This window comes from Aphis gossypii, chromosome 3, assembly GCF_020184175.1.
Source record: "Aphis gossypii isolate Hap1 chromosome 3, ASM2018417v2, whole genome shotgun sequence".
NCBI lineage: Eukaryota > Metazoa > Arthropoda > Insecta > Hemiptera > Aphididae > Aphis > Aphis gossypii.
In genome coordinates this window covers 33919745-33944599 of record NC_065532.1, presented here as the reverse complement: position 1 = coordinate 33944599, position 24855 = coordinate 33919745, and the positions used below count along the sequence as shown (strand labels likewise).

At 25.0% G+C, this 24855-nt stretch overlaps 1 protein-coding gene across 4 annotated transcripts in view; it reads right to left on the bottom strand.

The window, feature by feature from the left end:
* LOC114121090 (small conductance calcium-activated potassium channel protein) overlaps nt 1–24855 on the bottom strand; it is a 235440-nt gene that overhangs the window by 140409 nt on the left and 70176 nt on the right. For all 4 annotated transcript variants that reach the window (XM_050203982.1, XM_050203984.1, XM_050203983.1 and 1 more), the window contains exons 2-3: nt 19852–19929; nt 1594–2408 (exon numbers count right to left, since the gene is read on the bottom strand). In XM_050203982.1, coding sequence (XP_050059939.1) covers nt 1594–2385 — 792 coding nt within the window. In that variant the 5' untranslated portion in view covers nt 2386–2408; nt 19852–19929. The remainder of the gene's footprint in view (nt 1–1593; nt 2409–19851; nt 19930–24855) is intronic.

Here is a 24855-nt window from a genome sequence, read left to right as displayed (position 1 = left end):
ACTTAAAAAAAACTTGGTGTGTCTCACATTAAACACATTATTTTAAACTTGAGAGATTTTTTTGCTTAAACATTTGGCATACATTTGAAACTGTCTTTCTTTTGTACAGAAACACTTAAATTGTATTATACATTTCATTTTTATTGTTATTGTCGCTCATGCGGAAGAAAGAAATACTGTTTTCCAAGGCTTTTCTATGATTTTACTTCTTCTGGTATTAAAAAAAAAAAAAGAAATACAATATACTATAATTGTATTTCTGTTCTACTGGTTGCTTATTTGCAAAGTCATTATTTGAGTATCATGTCTAATAACTGTGGACTTCTATATACATTTAAAATAGTTATATAAGCACATACATTCCATTTAAGTGTGGAAATTTTAATTATGTGTTATTCAAAAATTAAATATCCTTTGATATTTTTAGTTATATTCGTATTACTAATGATTTAAATTACTCGTATAGCTATAATGCTATGTATAAAGAAACAAATTGAGTTGAAGAACGATAATTATTTTAATATAACGTATCTTAATTATTTTGAATGAAAAATGACTATCCTAAACTTAAACTTAAGATTTTATTTCTTTTTGGTAATTAAAACACAATAAAGTGATATAAAAAATCTTGAAATAACAATTACTTATTTAAATTGCGAAAATTATAATATTTTTTATACCTAACGGTTTCATTCGATATTCTATTACTGTAGCTATGAATTATTAAATGACATTTGATGAAGCGTGTGACTGTAATCAGACGAAGGAGAAAAGGTGACTAGCAAATGTTCGTAAACTAATCAATTCGATACCAATAATGGTTGTAAATGCAATAAAAATCAACTGATTGTAGATTATTGATTATAATAAAATATAATACGGTATACTACTAGGCCATTAGGGTCATGCTATAAATAGTACTTGGGCTATATATTAAAATAAACAGTGTTTAATAACCTAGAGCTATATATGAATTCGAAGCGATTAAAACGTTCACTTAATTGTCGTAATATCAGTATACGCGTACTCTACTATTTTGGGTGAAAAGTATATATAAGGCGAGGGTAATGGGTCATCGAAGCTTTCATCAAAAAATTCGAAGTAAAAAAAAAAATAAAAAATAAAAAAGAGAGAAAAAAAGAGAAAAATAGAAAGAAAAAAAAGCGTTTCGAGTCGATGAGTGGAGGCCAGTGACGTAGTGAGTGATATTTTTAGTACTCGGGCAAAACGTTTAAAATACCTAAACTCACGAGGTCCGCGTGAGTGCGCCCGTTTAGATCTCGCATACGGTATTATTATTAATGATCACCACGCCACTGACGACGGAGGAATAATGGAAAATATGTAATATAATATGATCATACCGCGGGCGTGTGTCTAACGGGCGTGTGGTACGTATAGAAAAACTATAGGCACGCGGTTCGTATAAGGTTTTGTGAGACGATATTATATGCATTACTCGTAATGTAATGTGCGTGAAGACTTGAAAAAAAAAATAATAAAAAAGAGAGAAAAAAAAATAGAGTATAATAAATGAATAACTCCTAACGCGCGTCTCTATCGTATATAGTACTGACTATTTACTGGTCCAACCTGTCGAAATTGTCTGATCGCGCCGTTTATCCGCAGCGAGTCGGCCGCGATCATGGCTATGTTGTCGGCCGGGTCGCGGAGCTGTCGCAGCGACGAGCTGGGCTGATGGTGAATGTTGTGGCAACAGTGGCCGGAGCACATGGACGCGCTTCCGGTGGCCTCGGGCTGCGAGCTCTGCCTGATGATCCTGGAGCTGGGCGACGTGGTGAGCAGGACGGGCGGCGGCGGTGACAGTCCGTACGCGGACCCGACGCCGCCGCCGCCGATCGAGCCGCCGCAACCGCCGCCGGCGCCGTAACCGCCGTACCCGTAACCGGCGGCCGAGCAACCGGCCGCGCCGGCCACGCCGCCGCCGACGCCCGCGCCTCCGACGCCGACCACCGAGCCGCCGCGGACGCTCTCCCGGGACACGGACCGCGAGATGCAGTGGCTCTTGCGCCTCAAGCACTGGCACCGGGACACGGCCAGGTACCGGCAGTGCAGCTCGATGTCGGGCACCGATCTTGCGGCCGCTCCCCCGTCGTTTGGCGGCCCGCTGTCGTCGCTGCTGCCCAGCGTCGGCGTGGCGTTCCGCAGGTCCCGGTAGTGGTGCGGGATCAGCGAAGTGGTGCAGTCCTGCCGGGTGAGCACGGGCTTGCCGGACGACGTGGGAGCGGCCGCCGTGGTGGCCGGCGACGGAGCGGTCGCGGCCACCGACGAAGACCGGACCACCGGCGGCGGGCTCTTGACCAGCAGCGACGCGGTCTCCTCGCTGCTACCGTAACCGCAGTTGGGCGCCGTCTCCGACGACATGGTCCCTGTCCGCGTCCGATCACCTGAAATCATCAAAACACGCCGCGGCGGACGTTAGACAACAGTAAACAATAACGTCGATAATATTAACTCGACAGTATAATTTTGTTTAATAATAATATTATTATTACATTTGGCAAACACGTTTAACGCCCTCCACCCCCTCCCCCCCGTGACCGGTATTATCGCTGTTATTATTAAAATGTTGTGCGCTGGGGGTATACCCGCGAAGATAATATTAAAGGTATTGTATCGTCAAACGTTGTTTTTAACGATAAGCAAACAACAAAAAAGCAGAAATTACAGGCGACAGTGAACACCGCAACAGAGCAGCAGCAGCGTAAAACAAACCGGGGATCAAACTGAAACGAATTTCTTTTCGTCATAGGTTTTCGTAAGGTTTTTCTAAATTAAATTGTTTTTGTTAAAAAAAAATATGTATATTTTACTCTATCCAGCGATAGAACGCAATGCCAGCCGACCAAAATCAGTTTTTCGATAGCAGGGCGGTGAAGGAGGATGTGCAGAGTTGGTGCGATCTCTCGCTGGACAGAGTTTAGATACTTCATTACTTTTGGTAATACTACTAAAAATGGTTTGATAGTTTGTTTTTTATACTCTACAATAATGAAATGTCAATTCGTTTTAATTTATTTAGATTTTCTGTTAAAACCAGATAATGAAAAAATTTGTTTCAATCTGTTTGAAGCTCTGAAAATAACGAAATACTAACATCTTTAACGAATCACTATTTATAACACAATATTAGGGTGAAATCGAAACTAGTAAGTTCGTGAATTATGAATATTGGCTAAAGATTATACACTAGATTATGTACTAGAAAAAATATTGATTAAAATTAATGGAAATTATACATTATTAAATGCTGTTTATTTTTAAAAATTGATAAGACTAGTGTAAACAATTCCTATATTTGCCGTAACATAATAATATAGATCGAAGAAAAAGAAGGTTAGAATATAAAAATATTCTTTTGAAATATTAGTTTCTACTATAATTTTATAATTTACTGGTTTTTTTACTTTTTATTTTTAAATTTAAAAAAAAAGTAATTTTGTAAAAAAACAAAACGTATGATAAGGATATATATATATATATATATATAATATAAGAATGTACATACGAATTTCTAAGATATATATATATTTTTTTTTGTAAGAATATAATATACAGTCTGTACAGATATATGCATAATAAATCTTATATTATATGATAAGAGGATGGAAAAAATATAAATAGCATTCGCATGAATAAGAATCCATCTATATATACACTTAGGTTAATTAAAAAAAATTAAATCAAAAGATCACAACACTATTTTCTTTTAAGCGTGAGAAGAACATTTCGAGGTAGAGGGAGATGAAAAGATAAGTCAGTAATTTATTAATATATTGTGCTTGCTTTATAGTCTTGAAAAAAATTGTCGGTAAGAATTCATTAATATGCTAAATAAGCCAAAAACTTCAAATATTTTCAAAGTTAGCAAAACTAAAGATAATTTGTTTATTAACCGTGCTATATTAAGATATCATACTACTTTTGTGCAATTTTTCATTGGATAATTTAGCAATAGATTGATGTACAACATGGTGAACTCATGATGAACCTTGATAAAAATAATACCACCAAGGCCCGACTATCCGTGTAAACATTTAGGCCAATCACGTGCCACAGTGGACCGTTTTACCTTTGAGACCACAACCCACCTCATTCTCAAACCATTACACCTTTTCCACCGTTTGAGATAATAAACGCCACTTTTATTGCACGACCCTTATTATTACAACAACTACTATATAGGTGTATAATAATAATATGCGAAAATAGCTGCTCGGACCGGCTCAGGGATGATCGGTTCCTCCAGAATCGTGTTGCATGCCTTTTATATAGAAATTACGCATGGTGGTTGTTATTACTATTATTATCGTTACTGTGCAGTGTGTACGTTTACCGCCGACGAGGGTTTCGATTGGCCTCAAGCGATTGTATAAGAAAATTTGTTTTTATATTATATATATATATATATATACTAAATAGGTTTACTTAAACTTGCAATGAATATTATTTTTTTGAACCGTAGTATTATAATTTATAGTATTGTGTTATAATATGCATTCAGTGGTGGTGCACTTAACACAAATTATAGTTATGTATGCTGAAAAAAATATTAGGAATATTTTGAAAAGAGGTATTAATGATCAGTACTTTTTATTGAAAATCAAACATCTTACGACCACATATTTCATAAATAAATAAATAGAAACATTTTTTTTTGGGCGTTTGGAATAATTGGAAACATATTTTATTACGATTCAATAAGATAACGTTAACTGTTATATTTTATTATGTGGTCTGTATTTAATGGTAATATTGGATGTATCTCTAATAATATTTCTTAATTACCAACAGGCATTCCAATTAATCTTCTATATTTTATTCCAATTCTCACAAAATAAAAATATTTCATGAATCAGCTCTCAGTTTTGGATTTCAATATCAATTATTATTAAGTGATAAATGTTGATGTAAACAATTGGTACGAATAAATAATAAAACATTTAATACAAAATTCAAGTGGCTTCTACAAAGAATATAATATATTATGTAATACATTATCGAGAGAGTTTTTTAATGTACTTAAAATTATTTCAAGTGCATTTCTCATCACTCGTATAAGAAAAAAAATAGGCCAAATATTTAATATCAATAAAGAATTAAGTAATGCACAATATTATAATGCTAATTTTAATTGAATCAGGTACCAATATCACTGTCATTTGATTTTTTGAAATGAATGGCTTCAATTTAATTTTTTTTTCATAATATTATATATCATTAGGTATAAAGTTGTTAAATATAAAATACAAAATGTATTAATATTATGTTTCAGCTATAATATTATTATACACATTAACATATCAATAGAAATAAGTTATATATAATATTAATCATTATGTTATACATGTACTTAAAAAAAAGTTTCATTATAAAATTAATAAACATATTTAAATTATATTTATGTCACCGAGTCAAGTGTAAAAATATATATTTTTTTTAAACAAATTACTGAACTTTTTGCTTTAGTGCTTTGTTATAAATTATAATAATATGTAAAAATATTGATTCACATAATAATGTTTTTATAAATAAAAATGTAAACATTGGGTTTTAAACTATGTAAACCTTATTTTTGTAATACAAAGGTTAACTTACTCAGACGACATAATATAAACAAAAAAGACGATTGCATCAGAAAATCAGAAATATCGATAATTAACTTTTACTATAAGGATGTAGAAATCCAATTTAATTCTGCTTATGTTTCACTCTCCAATTATATAACTGATAAATGGTGAAGAGTAATAAAATGTACTATCTACTACTGGGTTATGGAGTAATATCTATTGAACTATAATGTACGTATGTGAAATTTTAATAGCTGATATTATATCAATGATTTTCCTCAAATAAAATTTTTAACTTTGAAGTTGACGTTCAAGTATTCTACATAATATTGTTTTACATTTTGATAACATCAAAATATGAACGTCTTACCTATTCTCCCTTAAAGTTAATCATTTGTTAAAAAAAAATACAATTAATACAATATTTTAGATAGTAAAATATTAACTTTAATCATTATTTAGCTACCTAACAGTAAAAAATAATGGTGTAATAATATAGAAAATGTTTTATTTATACATTTTTTATGAAATATATATATACATAAGTGTTGTAGTTGTCAAACTTGTTTTAAGCTAAATTGACTTTTACAGTCATTTTCTATAATAACACAATAATAATCATTAAAATATTTTAATAATGATATTTTGTTATTGCATTATTATTTTAATTTAGATTAAGCACAAAAACGTACAATAAAAATGCAATATAGACTGCAGATTACGTTTTAAAAATAAAATATTAAATTTCATTTTTATATAATTTAAAGGAATATGTATTCATAAAACAATCATAGTATTCATATAATTAAAATAAAATATGAAATAATAAAATAAAATTGTTCATTTTAAGTATTAAACACGCAAAACCGATTAAAATGTGTAGAATGTTCCCACATATTTTTCTCGGTATTCATCACAATTTTATATCTTACATGTCTGACATGTCGCGTGTAAATTAATAAAATTATACTTATAATAATATTAGCATATTATGTATAAAATATACACTTTATAATTTAGTCTAAGACGGAGTTTAAAGAATATTTAATTATGTTCTTATATTTTTTTAATTAGTTAATATACAAAGTATTTTAATATACTGTTATTTTATGTGTATGAACAATTTGTATAATGTTAGAAGAATTATTTTGTTGTGTGTACAAAATTCAAAACAAAATTAGGTATCAACCTACTTGGGAATTTCAGTTGGATACTTCACGGTATTCCATCATTTAATACATGCTATAAGAAGCTTAACAACATTTAGAATTAGCAATATTCATGTTTTAAAGCTGCAGTTTATGGATTATATGATATGGTAGCAGTTTATCAAAATAACTATAAAAATATTAATATACGTCTGCCACTCCACTGTTCATAGACACGTTTAATTATCTAGTTTTTTTTTATTAGAAAATAACACTTAAATATTTAATAATATATTATAATGTTAAAATGTATTTTTTAATATTAAAATTCAGCCTTATCATTTGGCTAAAATATATTTTTAAATTAAAAAATTATTACCTATTTAATTTTATAATTTATTCTAAGTCCTGATACTCTTTATTATCTACCATCAAATATATTAGTTTAAGGCTATTTGTAGGTAGGTGTATACTATTAGTCTATAGCAGGAGTGGCCAAACGGCGTCTCGCGGGCCGCATGTGGCTCGCCACATAGACTTTTGTGGCTTGCAAAGTAAAATTTTTAACATTATTTATGTATTATATAATAATAATATGACCTTTTTTTTACATTTTGACTCTTCCATATTTGTTAATACATTTGGTGGTTCGTGAGTTTCTTCTCACTGGCCACCCCTGGTCTATAACCATTCATACAATAACGATAAAATTAAAAGCGTATACATATAATATATATAAAATATAAATATTAATATTAGGTATTTAGAGCTTACAAAAAAAAAAATAAATAAATAAATAATAATAATAATAATTTTAGTTGAAAGGTAATATTTATCAAATTTTATTTAAAATATTATAATGATAATCGATATGAATGGAAGAATTGTTTACTATAGTAATTATTAAGATACTCATTAATATTTCAATTCTAATAACAAGTCTGGTATGAACGTATACTTTTATTTTTGTCAAAATTATAAACAGTAAGGTAACTTTGTTTACGATTATACGATTAGTATTAAATATTTTCAAACATTTGGCAAAAAAAAAAAAAAAATGTTATGAATGCTTTCCATGTTATTATAATCAACTCAGTTACTTGTTAAACGAAACTAATCAAAACGTTAATTTATGGTACATTTGTTCTACTAACCTGTTCAATAACTGAATTCCAATAAAAATCCTATCGAAAATGATAAAATGAACATTTTTAAAAATTGTATTTTTATAACAATTAAATTTAACTAAGAGAAATATTCATATTACTTTAAATAAACACATCGAGTATTCATTTTGATGGCATACCTTTATAAAATTGAAGCTTTTATATGTTTGATCTGAAACACAACACTTCAAGAATTTCTAGTTTATGGTACTTTAGAATGAAAATGTGTATTAATTTCTAAAAGAAATATATTTTCAAATTTAAGTTTTATTTATAACACAAATATACGTATAGGAATTCTTATAATTTAATTTAAAACATTTTATATAACCCATAAAATTTCGTTTCCAATTGTATCATTAATAGGTAGTAAATAAACGCACTGAGGTAAACATAATTCATTATTTATTGACAATGGGTTGTAACATCAGTCTTGTGTCTATGGCTAAATTAGTTACACGATTGTTCAAATAACATTTAAGTGTTTAAACATGAAGTCAGAATCGTGACGTGACACATTTTTCATAAAATTTCGTAATTTTGTGTACGAAAGGAAATATGAATAATCATTATAAAATTTATAAGAGAAATCGCATAGGATTAATACAAAATTTATGACCATTCTACTACCAATACCGTTTATTCAGGCTTATCCTGTGGTTATATTTTGAATACGGTGTATATTTTATACATCCATATTGTGTAAATAAATGGCCACATAATCGATCATATCGAAAAGTTTAATATATTTTCAAGAATACCTTGATCCTTTTGAATGTAATCAATAGAGGGCCAAGGCAAACAGAAATTTACTTTTAAAACTTTTGATGAATAAGAGTTTCAGTCAATATAATACGAAAAAAACTTCAGAGTACTTTTGATTAAACATAATATTAAACCAAGTCGATGAAGATATATTATTAGGAACGCAATATGAAATATAAAAAAGAACATGAAAGTTTCACACAACGAGTAAAGAATAAAGTATATTTTACAAACATACTTGTGTCTGAAAATTGAAAAGTATTCAATATTAATAAAAAAATATATATATTTATAACAGTTGTACAAATTTACTGTTATTATATAAAATCATCTTACTATAATATACAATTACAAATGAATACAACAAATATTAAAATTAATAACTACATATTTTGAAGTTATTTTATAAATATGTGGTATTACGATGAATTGTTTTCATGTCTTATATCAACATAGTAGGTAAAACATAATATGTCAGCAGACATTTTTTGTAATGAAAAAAATTAATAAATACCTAAATATGAATGAAAATAGAAATAATATAAAAAACGATTTTAATTAAATATTTTTTTTTTATCATCAGTGAAATATTAGATTGTATGTTTGGTTTAAAATAATGAACGAAAATATTGGTTTATTTGTTTTTCTACGTTATTATTGTTTATATATTTTTACCCAACAAAAAATTTTAAAAATAAAATAGGCACACCCATATTATTCTTCATTAAAAACAAATTTTATAAAAAAACAAGTTTACAAATAAACCATCCAACCAATTACATATTATTATTACAAACTCATTTTTTTTTTTTTTATTAACTTAATTTACCTTATATATACAATTTTAATACAAAATATAATCTAACAAAAATGTATGCTTTAATAGTATTTTATTTTATTCCACTAAAATACTTTTTAAAAGTGTGTGTATTTTGTATCACTATGTTTTTTTTTCAATAGTAAATGTAATCAAGTCAATACTTACTATGAAATTATTTTATGAATGTTAATATCTCGAGTATAATCTATTATAATATATGTGTTGCTAATTATAGAAGAAAAAAATCAATATTATATTTTTGAAAATATTTAAATTAAAATCATGTTTACATATAAACATAATTTCAAACTTGAGTAATATAACACAAATTTAAATTAAATATTTTAACTTAATTTTGTGAAATATCAATTAAAATTATTTTACGAATCAACTAGGCTTAAAATATTATTAAATGGCTTAACCACAAACACTAAAGCTGTTTTAGAGTTATAAATATACGCATATAATATCAACTTAACATCATACACCATAGATTGTAACATACATACACATTTTATATTTAAATATTAAAGTTAGACATACAATTTAAATTCAAAAGCTATAAATCAATTTATTAGAATATTATGTTATGATTAGATTAATCTATTAAATACTATTATAAATTGTTTTGATTCGTATTAATAAATTAATCCTCTATTAATATTTTATTTAAATACAGTTACCTATTTTAATACTCCCACTTAAATATTACTATATGAGTAATTTTTAATTTTTTAATTTTGATAACTTTATTTCCTTAACTTCTTTCCCTAGTGGTTTTCGTTTGGGTATGAAATATTAATACAATGTTTGTAGGCATCGCGTGCTTTGAATCATTAACTGGGAGTGGGTCATATACAAACGATGATACATCACGCCAACATGACTTTTGTTTTATGTTCGATTGACAGAATATTTCAAGTTAAAAATAAAATGCAGTTATTATATGATAACGAGACTGGATTCAAAACTAGGTAATGTAAACGTACTTGGTGATCACACTGATCAGCATTGTCGTATATTTTATTCTCAATTTATTCATTCGAGCGTTTTATATGGACAATTTATTATTTTATGTTATAAATTGACGAGGTTATAGATTTTTATACTTTATATTGGACTTTGACCGATTAAAATGTTTATGTATTTTTAAATTTAAATATTTTGGACAGATAGCGCCACTTTTGTTTTTTTTTTTATTTTTTTTGACTACCTTAAGGTCAAATAATGTGTTAAAAATTATACAAAACATTTTTTTTTTGCGTGACTACTCGAAAATAGCTTTCCAATAATTGTATATCCATTATTTTGCTACTATTTATACCATCGAATATATTGGTCTCACAAAAAAAGTGCTTACACATTAATAGTAGGTTTTTATTATACATTTGAAAATATTAAATGGTTTTATTTTTTGTTTCTATAAATGTTAGTATAGATTTTTATATGCTCAGTCAAAAACTTTGAAAATCGTATTTAAATTCATAAGTTTTTATAATATTTATAATATCATACAAATATCAAAAATGTATTAAAATAATTTTTATATTTTTTCAAAAAAGAATTTGAATATCAAACGTTGACCAAAGTTCGTAAAAATACATGACATTTTTTTAAAAAACTATTTTTCATCCAAATATGTTATTTAAATAATACTATAATACTTATTATAATATTATATCTTGTTATAGTTTTAAAAATTTCAAATTTCGCACTTTTCACTAGTTTTTGACTTTCTTAATTTAAATACTAACATGTTGTAATGATTAGAGAGACTTTAATATAAAATATTAATTTAAACCCTATATTATTATCATTTTGAATATTACAATTTACAATTTAATATTATGTGAAGAATGATGATCTATCATATTAGACTCATGAACTCATCATAACGGTATCGATTAGATTGCACTATGAAAGGATATAGACGCATGCTATTATTTTGCTTATATAGTTTTCTTGTAGTATATACAATTTATAAGATTAAACAGACAGTGTACTAAAAATAAAGAACTATAGGTGTATCACATTATTTGAAATACTGTTAATACCTATATGTAGTGGAGTATATTAAATTGTTTCAATTGTTCAACCCTGACGGGTGCTCTTAACGCTCAGAAAAAATAACGGCTTCAGAATAATATAGTGTAAGCTTTCAAACTAATAACAAAAACTATTGACTATCGAGTTTTCCTCTCCTGAGGCCACACGAGTTGAAATACTAGAAACTTTTGTTGTGACCGTTTGTTTGTAATCTTTAAAATTTGAAAGTTGATTATTAAAGCTTATAATATTGATATTAGCTATTGTCATGCACATCGAAAATAAGATTGGTGTGTAAATTATGCGATCATTGTTAATTTTATCTGTATACACTGTCCGTTATGTACTACTAAGTACATATTAAGTAATCAATATTACCAGCAACAGTTTAACACGTTAAAAATACGAAGTATTTAATGTTTTAAGTCTAGAAAATATTGGTCCAACAATAATTTCAAATAAAATGTACCTATTGCATATCTATTTTTTGCAAATATATTTTATTATTATTATTTTTTAAACATATTTGCCATCTATGTATTCAAACTGCTTTCAATAATCTCGTAAATATATAAAACATAGATTAGGTAGTTAAAGATAATTTTATTGTATTTTCTAAACTATACATAGTATACAAAACATATTTTAATTGTCTGTGCTCGTAATACCAATCGTGACAAAACAAAAGGATAATATTAATGTTATATTATTGTTAAGGAATTTCTGTAGGTATTTAATGTAATGGAATATGAAAATACCTTTGACCTATATTTTATAATTTGTTAAATATGTACCTACCAACGTAGAAGTGGTATTTTAAATTTAAATATTAAAAATAAAAATAACAATTAAGTAGTTCATTACAAATATATTATCATAGTTGATTCATTACTGGTGGATATAATATACAAGAAATATAAGAATATATAAAATAATTTCGTTTTTGTTTTTAATAATATATAACTTAGTCTATATATGTATATTTATTATTACAGTTTAAAACTTATCTGTAGTAAACTATATAAAACAGCAAATAAAATTGTACTTTGTTTACCAACTACCACCTATACTTTTTTAACAAGATTTTTATTCATCATGTGACTATTTCTGCTTCTTATTTTTATGATAGTTTTTTTGATTTAAAATTAATGGTGCTGTAAATGAAAAAGGAATTATAATTAATTTTAAGATGAAATTATGATTATTAAAAACTCGTAAATCTAATTCAGCTAAATTAGACATAATAATATTTTATACATATTTTTTTTTTATCCAACAGTAAATATTAAATTTACTTTAGTTTTTTATGTTTAAGCTATAGTATTTAGACTAAAAAAAAAAAATGTAATTTTAAAAACATACTATTATCTCCAAATATCTCTTACAGCCTACAGTCTTACAGTTACTTCAGTTTTTGTCAAACAGTTTTAGGATACGTATGCTAATCAGAAGCATTTAACCTTGTATCAAATATAAGAAAATAGGTATCAAAAGTATTCAATGTATATTACACATCCTTTATTCACTATTATTATATCGATTTGAAGATAATATTTGTATTAAAGATCTTCTTCTATTTTACTAAGATAAAAAAAGTTTGACCTAGATGTTAAAATTCGGAAAAATGCAATTTAAAAAAAAAAAAAATTATTTTTGTATTAATACGTTATCAATAAATTGACATTCGATGGCGTTGTTCCATGCTTGGAATTTATTGATTTTGAATCATGCCTATAAAAGAAAGAGGTAGGAAAAAAATAATATGTACTGTCATATGTTCGAAAAACTACAGCTGACGTGTCTTTCGAATACTCATCAGAGCGTATTTATTTAATGCATTTTGGCTTCCTTTTTCGTATTTTTTTTATTTTTCCTCACTTATTTTTTTAGTTGAAGACTAGAACAGTACAAACGATGTCCATTATTAAGGAGCCTAAATAAGTAGTGATTGGTGAAAATGTAATTTTAGAATTATCATGGTATTGTATAGTTCCAAACGTCCAATGAACAACTTTTATCAACAAGATGTTAATGATTTTTAGCTTTTGTAATTTTTCATCGGTTCACTAAAAATCAAGATACTAAATTTTGTCAGAAGTTTTGTCCTATCTTATTTATAAATGTTAGAAATTATAGTAATAAATATTACTATTATATATTATATAATTATTATTATTACAATATTACTGAACTCGAATAAATTGTACAATCAATTTAATTACGAAATTTACATATTATTCAAGAAAATAAGAATGTATTATTCAACATTATTTTTGAAGAATTAACTATTTAAATCTCATTTTTGACTTTATATAAGAGTTTAAATGATTCAAAAATTTAACTAGACATTTTATTAATTTTCTACAATATCTAATAACGTGTAAGTGCAATATGGTTTTCTTAACCCTATATCTTTTCTATTTTAATATAGTATTGTTTTTTTTTTTTTTTGAAAAATAAAATGTAATAAATAAATAAATAAAAGTGAATAAATATTATTAATCATTTTAAATGTTAAAATTAGTTTATTGATAGATAATAATAATATGTACTCGTGTTTAATGTATAATATAATTATAGTAAATTATAAATAACAACAACATCGATATAAACTGTTAATACCATATTACCACTATTTATAAGTACATGCATTATAATTTATGTTTAATATTTTTCATTTAGAGCTTTTTACGAGTTTAAGTGAACTAAACTTAATTAAATTACGTATTTTAAAGCTACCTACGTAACAATTATGAATTACTTTCTAGCTATTCAAATTAAAAAAAAATATCATAATATTGTTTATCATTAATTGTGTACTACTAAACAAATACAGGTACACAATCATTTATTATATTAGCTGATAAGTATTTTACATAATAAATATCCTCAAAATATGGTTTATAAGCTGCTTGATTATTGATAGAACATTTTAAATAAGTATGCTTATAATGTAGAATCTTATACCTACAATTATTTATTTAATTTATTTGTTTATGTTAAAACTATAACTATAGTTACAAGATACTGCGTATGATATTAAAATAAGATATAATATAATATTGTTAAACAAGATTGTTTTATGAAGTAACTATATCTACACTATAAGATAGATTTTTTTATAAATAATAATAATTTTATTTAAATACGAATATTGGCAATATAATTCAATATAAATTGTAAGCTGCTTAAGATAATTTTGATGGGTGTAACAGTGTAACACGTTTTCACTAAAATTGTACGTTAACTTTTTCTACCAATACTTGTTTTTAGCGAATAAGATATTAACGTTGCTAACATGACATTAAAGCTCTATATCATTAAAAGCTATTACGTGGTAAGATTTTTTAAATACTATAAAATATTTAAAATCATATATTATATTTTTTATACAATTATACCACTTAAAATCTTAAAGTATTATAAACCAGATAAATAGTATACATAAATATAATTTATAAAATTAGAAATAAAAGTAAAATATAATGTACAAAACAAAACAATATATAATAAGGATAAATTAGAGTGATAATTACGAAAATATATGTTGAATAATCTTTAAAATTTGTATAAATTAATTAAAGGTAAGAATGCATTTTTTTATTGTAGAATTTGTAGATAGATTATAAAAATACCTAATTTAACATTATTTCATGCATAAAGAGCAAAGAACCTTATTTACATTTTACCTATAGTAAAATAATCTTTATTTCCATCTTTATTAAAGAGAAAAGGTTACTATAATCAATATTAGCATATAGTAGATTTTAGATAAACATCATATCAAATAATCATCTAGATTCTAAGGCATTAATATTAAAAAAAACAACTTAATAAATTCATAGTAATTTTGTCGGAAGAAAAATTCGATCGATACTTTAGGTAGCATAGAAACCGATGTTGACTTTTTCGACTTCTTAAAAATATGGTTTTTACGATAAGGGTTTCAAAACTATCTTTTCATATTTCTTTTAATACTCTTATATTATATTTGTATCCTATTTAAGTTTTGAGTAATAGGTATATTAAAATTAATATTTTTAGAAATAAATACATTTTTAAATATAGAAACTCATTTGATCATTTTAATGTATTTCACAAATTTCGTTAATATTTAAATTTCAAACACTTAAAAAAAATGAATATATGTTTTCAATTTTGTTTTAATAATTGGACGAAAGCTTATGAAGAATCTTTTATTAAATTTTCAAAATTATTGGCTTAAAAAAATAATTATATAAATTTAAAAAATACACCCATACTATTATCAAATCAATATATTATAGAATCTAAAATGTATAAATGCAAACAGAAACATTTATACTTAGAATTATGAAAAATACTTGGTAAGGAATTTAAATTAAATTCCCACCTTATGATGTATTTTAAAATATAAGCAATTAAATCATTTTTGCATTATTTATATTAATACATTTTTTTTCAAAAAAATACCTGATATTATAATTCTAAACGATTTTTAATCTGAACTAAAACAATATAGTACAGTATTAAAAATAAAAATAAAAATGATAGTCCCTATTTAGTGAAATAGTTTTGAAATGTAATATTGCTGTCTTTTACACTATTTTGTACCTATCTGAATAAATACAATTGAAGTTACTATAAACAAATAAGTTTTGTAATTAATTTAGTTAAGCTATTGTATATAAAATAAATATGAAACTAAAAACATATTATATAAATTTCGTATAGGTATACTGATATTATGAAGTTTAAATCTGGAATTCATTGTAGGAATATTTAAACATTATAAATTTGCTATAGAATATAATTAAATTAATTATTCCATATACTAAAGGTACGTGAAATACTGAAATATATTATTGAAAAAGTATATTGTACATAACTTAATAACTGAAATATGTATAGACTATAGAGTAATACACTAAACATACAATTTTCCATTTTTATTTATTAATATAGTTATTTATAATTTGATTTTGGAATTTTTAAATATTATGTTTAAAGAACACATTTTAAAATTCTTCACACTTTTGATTATTAAGAAAAGAGTTCTGTGAAATTACGATATTTTATTAAATTATATTGTCAATAATATAAATTATTTAGCAATTATTTTTTCTGTATTATAATTAAAATTTGAACGATTAGTTTTAGATTATTGGCTAGTAATTTATGAAGGATATTATAATTGTGATTATTTCAATATTTTAATGATTCATATTAATCGATCAACATAAATAATTTGTAAAAATAGTTCAAGTATTATAAATTCTAAATTTAATATTACATCTATTTTATATTTTTTGTGCAACCATTTTACCCATATACTATTATTCATATTAGTATTAACATTTTATTAACTAAAAAACTATTCGTTTAATTATTCACTAAATAATTCACAGTAAAATAGGGATTCTTTTTTGAAAAACAAAAGTTTGTATCACTATTGGTACGATGTATCCTTAAGTGAAAAAAAAATCAAGAACTTGAAGATTGTTGGTCTTTGATTAAATTATAAAAAGTTCCAAAAATTATAATTTGAATAAATTAGTTATTCAATTAAAAAATGGGGTTGAGCATACTCGGTGAATTATAGTAGAAAAATTAACCATTACATGAAATACATTTGATGAATGAACATTCAAATATTGTATGTACGAGTTTAAACACTTTTCAAAATTTAAGATTAACATTAAATAAGACTGCAAAAACGCTAAGCATTTTCCTTACAATCAAGTTCACCAAGTAAAGAACCATTATGTTTCAACTTTTTGATCATTTTTTACCCCTAGCCAATGACGATGACAAGAGTTGACTTTTCAAATAAAGGGTACAAAACTTTTATAATCAATATTATTTTTGAGGTGTATGCCATTCTTATATTACTACGATGTATTCATAAACAAACATTTATTATATTATATATTAATAAATTAATATGCGTTACTTGATATTTACAAATTAGATTACCAAGATTAATATGTATAACTTTTCTATTCAAAAATATTGCTTTAAGGCAAAGACGTACTACGTTACGTAGTTGTAAATGTAACATTTTCATTGATCATATTATATCTGATACAGTGATTATCAAACTATTAATTTCATTAATTTATTTTAAGAATGGATTATTATTATTTAAATTTTTAATCTCTTGATAATGTAAATTAAATAATTTCCATAGAGTCCGAACGGCACTTAGATTTGAAAAAAAATAGTAACGAGCATCGAGAATATTGTATATTTTTTGTATATTTTTGTATAAACATAGAGTTATTCAAATGGCAAAACAAATATTGTATAATATTATATTATTTAAAATGTTGTTTTTTAAGTGGAACCGTTGAATATGGTTTGGAGTATTGCCAATTATATGATTTATACGTAGAATAATAAAATATTTATATATATATATATATATATATATATATGTACACTGTACACATATTTCGCATCTAATGGTATACTATTTTTCTTATCTTACCTACCTATTACTATTTTAACCACAGAAGTATACTTTTCTATTTAACATGCAATTATTCGTTTTTATTTTCAATGCAAAGTTAAGAATGAAAATTCGCACACGAATGTTTGAAAAAAAAACTGAAAATATATTATGCACGAGGAAATAATGTAAACAAATTATTCGCATAATATAAAGTTCTTCGAATAGCAAATAACAACGTCAAATAAATTATACGCCAATCTAAAAAAAAAAAAGCTTTTATTATGATTCTCTGTTTATATAAAACCAAACGTCACAACTTATAAGTTCTTGTAAAGGGCAAGTTCATTTTGATATATTTGTAATAATTATTAAAATTCTTATATTATAGCAAACAATTGTGTTAAAATGCATTTAGCCCTTAATACGGGCATACGTGTCATTCATTAATTTACTATGTAAAATATACTATGTACTAACATAATATTTTAAAATATATGATGATATAGGTGTTTTGATATTTTTATTTTTGTATGTGGTGACGAGGTTTCTTTTTAACTCAAGTCGCATTTGTTATAAAGCTTTGAAAAGTTCTCAAAAAAAAAAAAAAAGAAAAAAAAGTAAGTTAACCAATAAGAATATACCTAACTTACTTCAACTATCAATGACTTTTATTGAAAGTTAACTATCCATGGCACTCACCACTTTTATTATAAATTTCAATACACCAACAATAAATAATCTAAAATGAGTTTATTTTGTATAACATATAATATTATATTATTTTACAAAACGTTTTTGATGTAATTCAGTGTTATCACTGAAGATTTTAATTTATATTTATTTTACCAATACGTATATGCAATATATTCTAGAATTTTAATTTAAGACTATAATACAATACAAAATAAAATTTTCATTATATGCATAAGATAGTGTTTAAAAAAGATGAGTGACTCCATCAAAAAATGATGTTAGATTTATCATTGTGTGCTATAGGTATATTTGTACAATATTCTATATACTATAGAACGATACTAGAAAATTAAGCTGATTTTTTAAAAATATAGTTCATTATATTATTTTTTAAAAATGAAACGAAAATCGCAGAATAGAAAATTGTTCTTAAGTATCACATTTGACTTAACTTCAACAAGAAAATAATATTCTTATATACTAAGGCAGTTCAGATTTTTGTATAAATATCTGGAGTGGTGCTACGATGATATGATCATTTATCTACTAAAATACAACACAAATAATTATTCATAAAGTTATTTTAATTCGAGCTTTTTTAGCTAGAATCGTTGTTGTTTTTAAATGCTTTAATCAATTATAGTAATATAATGACACAATTATTGCCGGAAAAATATGATATTAAATTTAATAAATTATAAAAGTGTTCATATGATTTAATTTATGAAATATTATAAGCGATGACAGAAAAAACAGAATTATAGATAATATCTAATAAGTAATAAATTATATTATAACGATAAGACTAAAAAATATAATTAATTTACTCAATATAAGCTATTAATACCTAACAGTCCAATATGTTTTTGTTTTAGGATATAACGTAATAAATGATAGCATATTATTATTCATCTGGAACATGATGCATTATTAATTTATTATAAATCCATAAATATCAAATGAAACATAGGTACTTTGTGTTCTATATGTAGTTGTCAAATCATAATATAATACGGGTATTGTAACACTATAATAGTTACTATGAATAATGATACACAATGATGCAGAAAAATAATACATAACATTTAAGATAACTTAAATGTGCCTTAATTAAATTTCGTACTTAAGTATTTCATAATAAGAATAGACTTACAAAAAAGTAAGTAAATTAAAGGAAAAAAAAACTCACTTAATCATTTGACAGGTGTGAGTAAACAGGGCAGCGTTAGACTAGGAATCTTTTTGTCACATGATTCTTATATAATATCTGTAAAAAAAAAACAAAAACAATTTAAGTTATTAAAGTACCTCTTTATATATCTAAATACACCAGTAGTTTTAGAGCTATAATTTAATTTTCAAACACATTATAACAAATTATATTTAAAAATTATTTTGTTAAAGTAGTATAAATAATATTATGTATAATATAATACATCTTACTTTATCAAAGTTAAGAATATAAAAATATTGTACTGAACAACAGTGAAAATGAAAAAATATATTTTGTTGTATGACATTGTAGAAAACTTAATGTAGAATATACGTTTGTATTCAATTTGTTTGAATAGTTGTATCTCATAATATAATGATCAAATAAAAATTGAGACATTTTTGGACAGGTTAAATTGATTGTCCTATACAATTGGAATTTGTTTACTCTATAATATTATAATTTATTTTTATTGCCTGTCTATCAATACTAATGAAAACAATTGTAATTTTTTATATATTTTATTTATAAATTTGACGAATTATAAATACATGGATAAATGATTAATTAAGTATAATAATAATAATAATCAATTTTCAATTTATTTGATAATGAATGCGTTTATATTTGGTCTAAAAAACTGGAGTAGCATGTAACGCATACGGAAATATTCCGATTTTAAAATACTGAGTTCACTTTCTAAAGTTCCTTCTTATTTAAAAAGAAATTCAGTAGTTTCATTAAAAACTCAGTTAATTTTTGAAATATATTATATGAATAGGTACTTGAAAGTACCCTATATTTCACGGTTGCTTATAATATTCATTGTTCAGACATGCTGATCATACTATATTATAATAATGCTGAGAACTGAAAACCAGAGAAAATCGAATTATCGTTAAAACTTTTAGGTGCATAAGTTGTTGTGTTTAGAATCGTATAAAATTGTAAAGTGTATATTATTTAGGAATCTAAAATTCGAGGATCTTATTTTTAACCCAATCAGTGATATTATTTATTTATTTGATAAATTGTAGCTTTCATTCCTATAACTTTAATATAGGTGGTACGTGATGATAAGTGGTCGTTATTTCGTAAAGTATACGTGTTGTATTCGTGAACGGGTTCAACTTTTAGATTGATGGGCTTCGATTTGTCAGCTCCAATAACCATGTTTGACAAATTAAATGACAAACGATACGCCGTCTATGCCCATCTACTTGGGGAAATTACTCTTGTTAATTAATCTTCGTTAACCATAAGAGAACACACTGTAGCTACGCATAGTGATTATTTAGGTACAAGGCTTCTTGAAGTTAAAATAAATTAGGAGAACACCTTATACATTTTGAAAAAAAAAAAATTACAAAAACATCTTAATAGAAATAAAACCTCTAAGGAACTTAGGCAAAATCTTAAAAAAAAAAAGAAAGATAATTTTTAATAATTATATTATACTTCGTATAGTAATAATAGTAAAAGTAAATATACTATGCATGTATCCATTGTTGCCACCTGCGGTTACAATGTTCGAAATCCTATATTTAATAATAAATCAAGTGTAACTGAGTAGTTCTCATTATTGCTTTTCGGTTTTAACTATGTATATAAATAAATGAAAAAAGGAAAGGATGATCGTTTCTATTATAATTGATTAATCCTATTTAAGATTTCAAGACTAGAAAAAAAAAATAATTAATCTTACACCAATCGGTTGTTAATGAAATCAATCCATAATTCAAACTCTATAATATACACACAACAAAAAATAAATAAAAACATTTGGTTGTTATTTTTGGTAATAATTATGGTACTCTACATTGCGAGAATATCAATAAGCTTAAAATGACAGTATTTTTCAATCATTATTTTAAATCTATATATTAATTTAGTCTGCTAGAAAAAAAAAAAATATTTGACATAAGTTATTAAAACAATAGAAAAACTTGACTTACACAGATTTAAGCGAGGTGAAATTTATTTTAAAAGTATAGGTACTACGAAAATATTCTATAGTCTTAAAACAAGGTTTTTTTTGTGTGTTTAAATTCAACAACTTACTAAAACAAAATGTTCAAAACAAAATATGAAAAATTCAATTTATTAAAACTTGTGGAAAAAAAACTATTCTCAACTGAATGAAAAAGTATGAAAACACCAACTTGATGATACATGTATCTATTCAAATATTTATCCAAATCAAAACAAATCGAAATATAAAAAATATTCAATATATTTTTACAACATACTGTACCGCCTATGCCATAATATATCTAGTTGCTATTAACAATTAAAAATTGTTATTGTCATTATTATTATATCATTAATATAACATATATATGTAGTTTTTCACGCTTTGTGAAATCCATAAGGAAAAAAAAATAGTTTAATTGTACTGATAAGATTTAACATTGTTTTGTTGGTTCGTTTCCATTTGTTTTTATTTTACTTTTTTTTTTGTACATTAGTGGGAGATGACACAGTACAAAATATGAACAAAAGAATTTTTACTTATGATGGAAAAGACAGCATTGAATTGGACTAAAACACATTCAAACAAAAAGGGGCACAGTGGTGATTGATGCGTTGTATCCTGCCAGATGATGAAATATAATATTATGGTTTAGTTTCACTGCCTGAACAGTATTTATAAGCGTGTTGTTTCCGATGTCATATTATTTATTGTTGTAAAAATTATTTATCAAAATAACAATTTAGATGTATTAAACTGTTAGGCAGTAAAAAACTGATTACAAATTTAAATTTAAAATCGGTTTTAAATACTTATATTATATTGAGGGTGATACTATTGTCTATTATCTATGCAAACTAGCTTTAAACGTACAATTGAATTCCCTTCTGTTTGTATAGTATTTATCAGCATTGCACAAGAACTATTATTATGTTCAACCCAACTTATGTATTTTGAGAGATTTAAAAAATATTAACAATCATTAACTATTTTTTTATATTATCAGAAATGAATATACTAGTTTTACGATAATAACGTCCTTTTTGTGAGTTAACATATATTTTATGATAGAAAAAAATTCTGCTACTTTTAATGTCAAGATATTTTTTTATTTTTGGAAGTAAATAAAACTAAGTTAGTACTTTTTTATGGTGAAAAGTAAATCCCTGATACTTTTCACAATAAACAGAAAAACTAGAAAAACGGGAAAATAAATACAAAAGTTCAAATGTTGATGAAATTGGAAATTTAAACGAAAAATAACTTCAAAAATTCATCAATCTGACATCGTAATATTTGAAATAAAATTTAAATCAATTTTAAATATACACTTATAGAATATTTTTGTTCTAGAATAAAGTATCTTTTTTATTTTCAATTTCATTGTATTTTCATCGAATGAAAAAAAATTGAAACGTTTTTGTCCAGAGGGATTGAAAGAAACGTGTAACGATCTGTAACGAATCATTGAAGGACAACATATCTTTCTTTTATTATATTATGTATAAGTGTTTACTATAATTTTAAATATATATATATAGTCTAGCTATTAACTAATATTATACTGTTTCAGGGATATTACATATGACATTTCAAAATTAACATGGTCGTGACAAATCAGAAATTGGTATTTCCTTCCAGAATTTTTATAGTTCCTCCTCATATTTCAACTAGATGTGACGTTGATAAATATAAATCATTAGTCAGTGCCAATAATATAACTCAGTAATAAAATATTATACATGTGTGTGTAATTTAATTTATTCTGTATGCCTATACAACGATATATTATTATTGTATTGATAATATTACTAAAACAACGATGTCAGATGTTAATGTATAATATCATTAATATTTAGAAGTCTTGGTTAAATACAATTTTCTTGATGGTGTACATTTAACCGTTTTAAAAGTGTATATGAATTACCAAAGAATAGAACCAAATAAAAATATATACATATGATGTAATGTAAGGCATATTATAATTAATAGGCATTTGAATTTAAATACTTACAACAATTATACTAACCTGCTATTTATTTTTGACCTTAATTTTATAACGTCAAGTTTTTCCAGAAAGTAATTTTCTGTTTTAATTCTTTGTTTTTAAACAAACCATTATTTTAAGTCTAAACTTTTCACAATTCGTTATCAACTTTACAACTAAATTCAGAGAGATTGATTAATGTAACAGAAAACATCCAGCTGTGTTTTAAGTAAATATTGAATCTCGAAAATTCGTAAGTTGTATGTAATTCCATTGCCTCCCATTACGATTAGAAAAATAAAGTAGGTAATTTAAAAAATAACTTTTTGACCTAAAGCTCTAATTAAGTGAATAGTTCTCTGAAAAATACTGTTTGAAATTTAATTAAAATAAACCAATGATCGTTTATTGTAAATATTGTGGTCTAAACAAAAAACAAACTTTCGTGTTTTATTGCTTTTGTCTCACTTGATATCAGCTAGACTTAATTAAGTAAGTCGAATCCACTAAAAAAAATAAAACTTGTGATACAATATTTTATTTGTTTTGAAAGCTAAAAAAAAAATGATTACAATAAAGTTAAAGATTTTAAGTGCCTAATACTGTATATAATATGTTATATTACTGTATAATATTTTGTAATAATAGCAAATATAATAATAACTATAATATATTATTTTTGTATGTAGACATATAAAATAAAGTGTACGTAATAATATGATGTTAAAAGTGATCAAAAAATCTTTGTTTTATAGTTATATACCATTTTACGTATAAATGATTTTTTGTCGTATTTTTGCATACAAATATGATAAATTCTGAATAATATAGTTAGTCATGCTTAGATACTTTTTTAACAAATACTATGTACTTATATAATTAATATCATACATTTCTACAAATAGATAACTAAACGTTATTGCAGTTTTCTCTTGGTGTATTAATTGTTATTATAGAAGAATGGAAAATAGTCGAATCTTACCGATGTAAGGTACAAACTACAAACCATATAAACAACGGT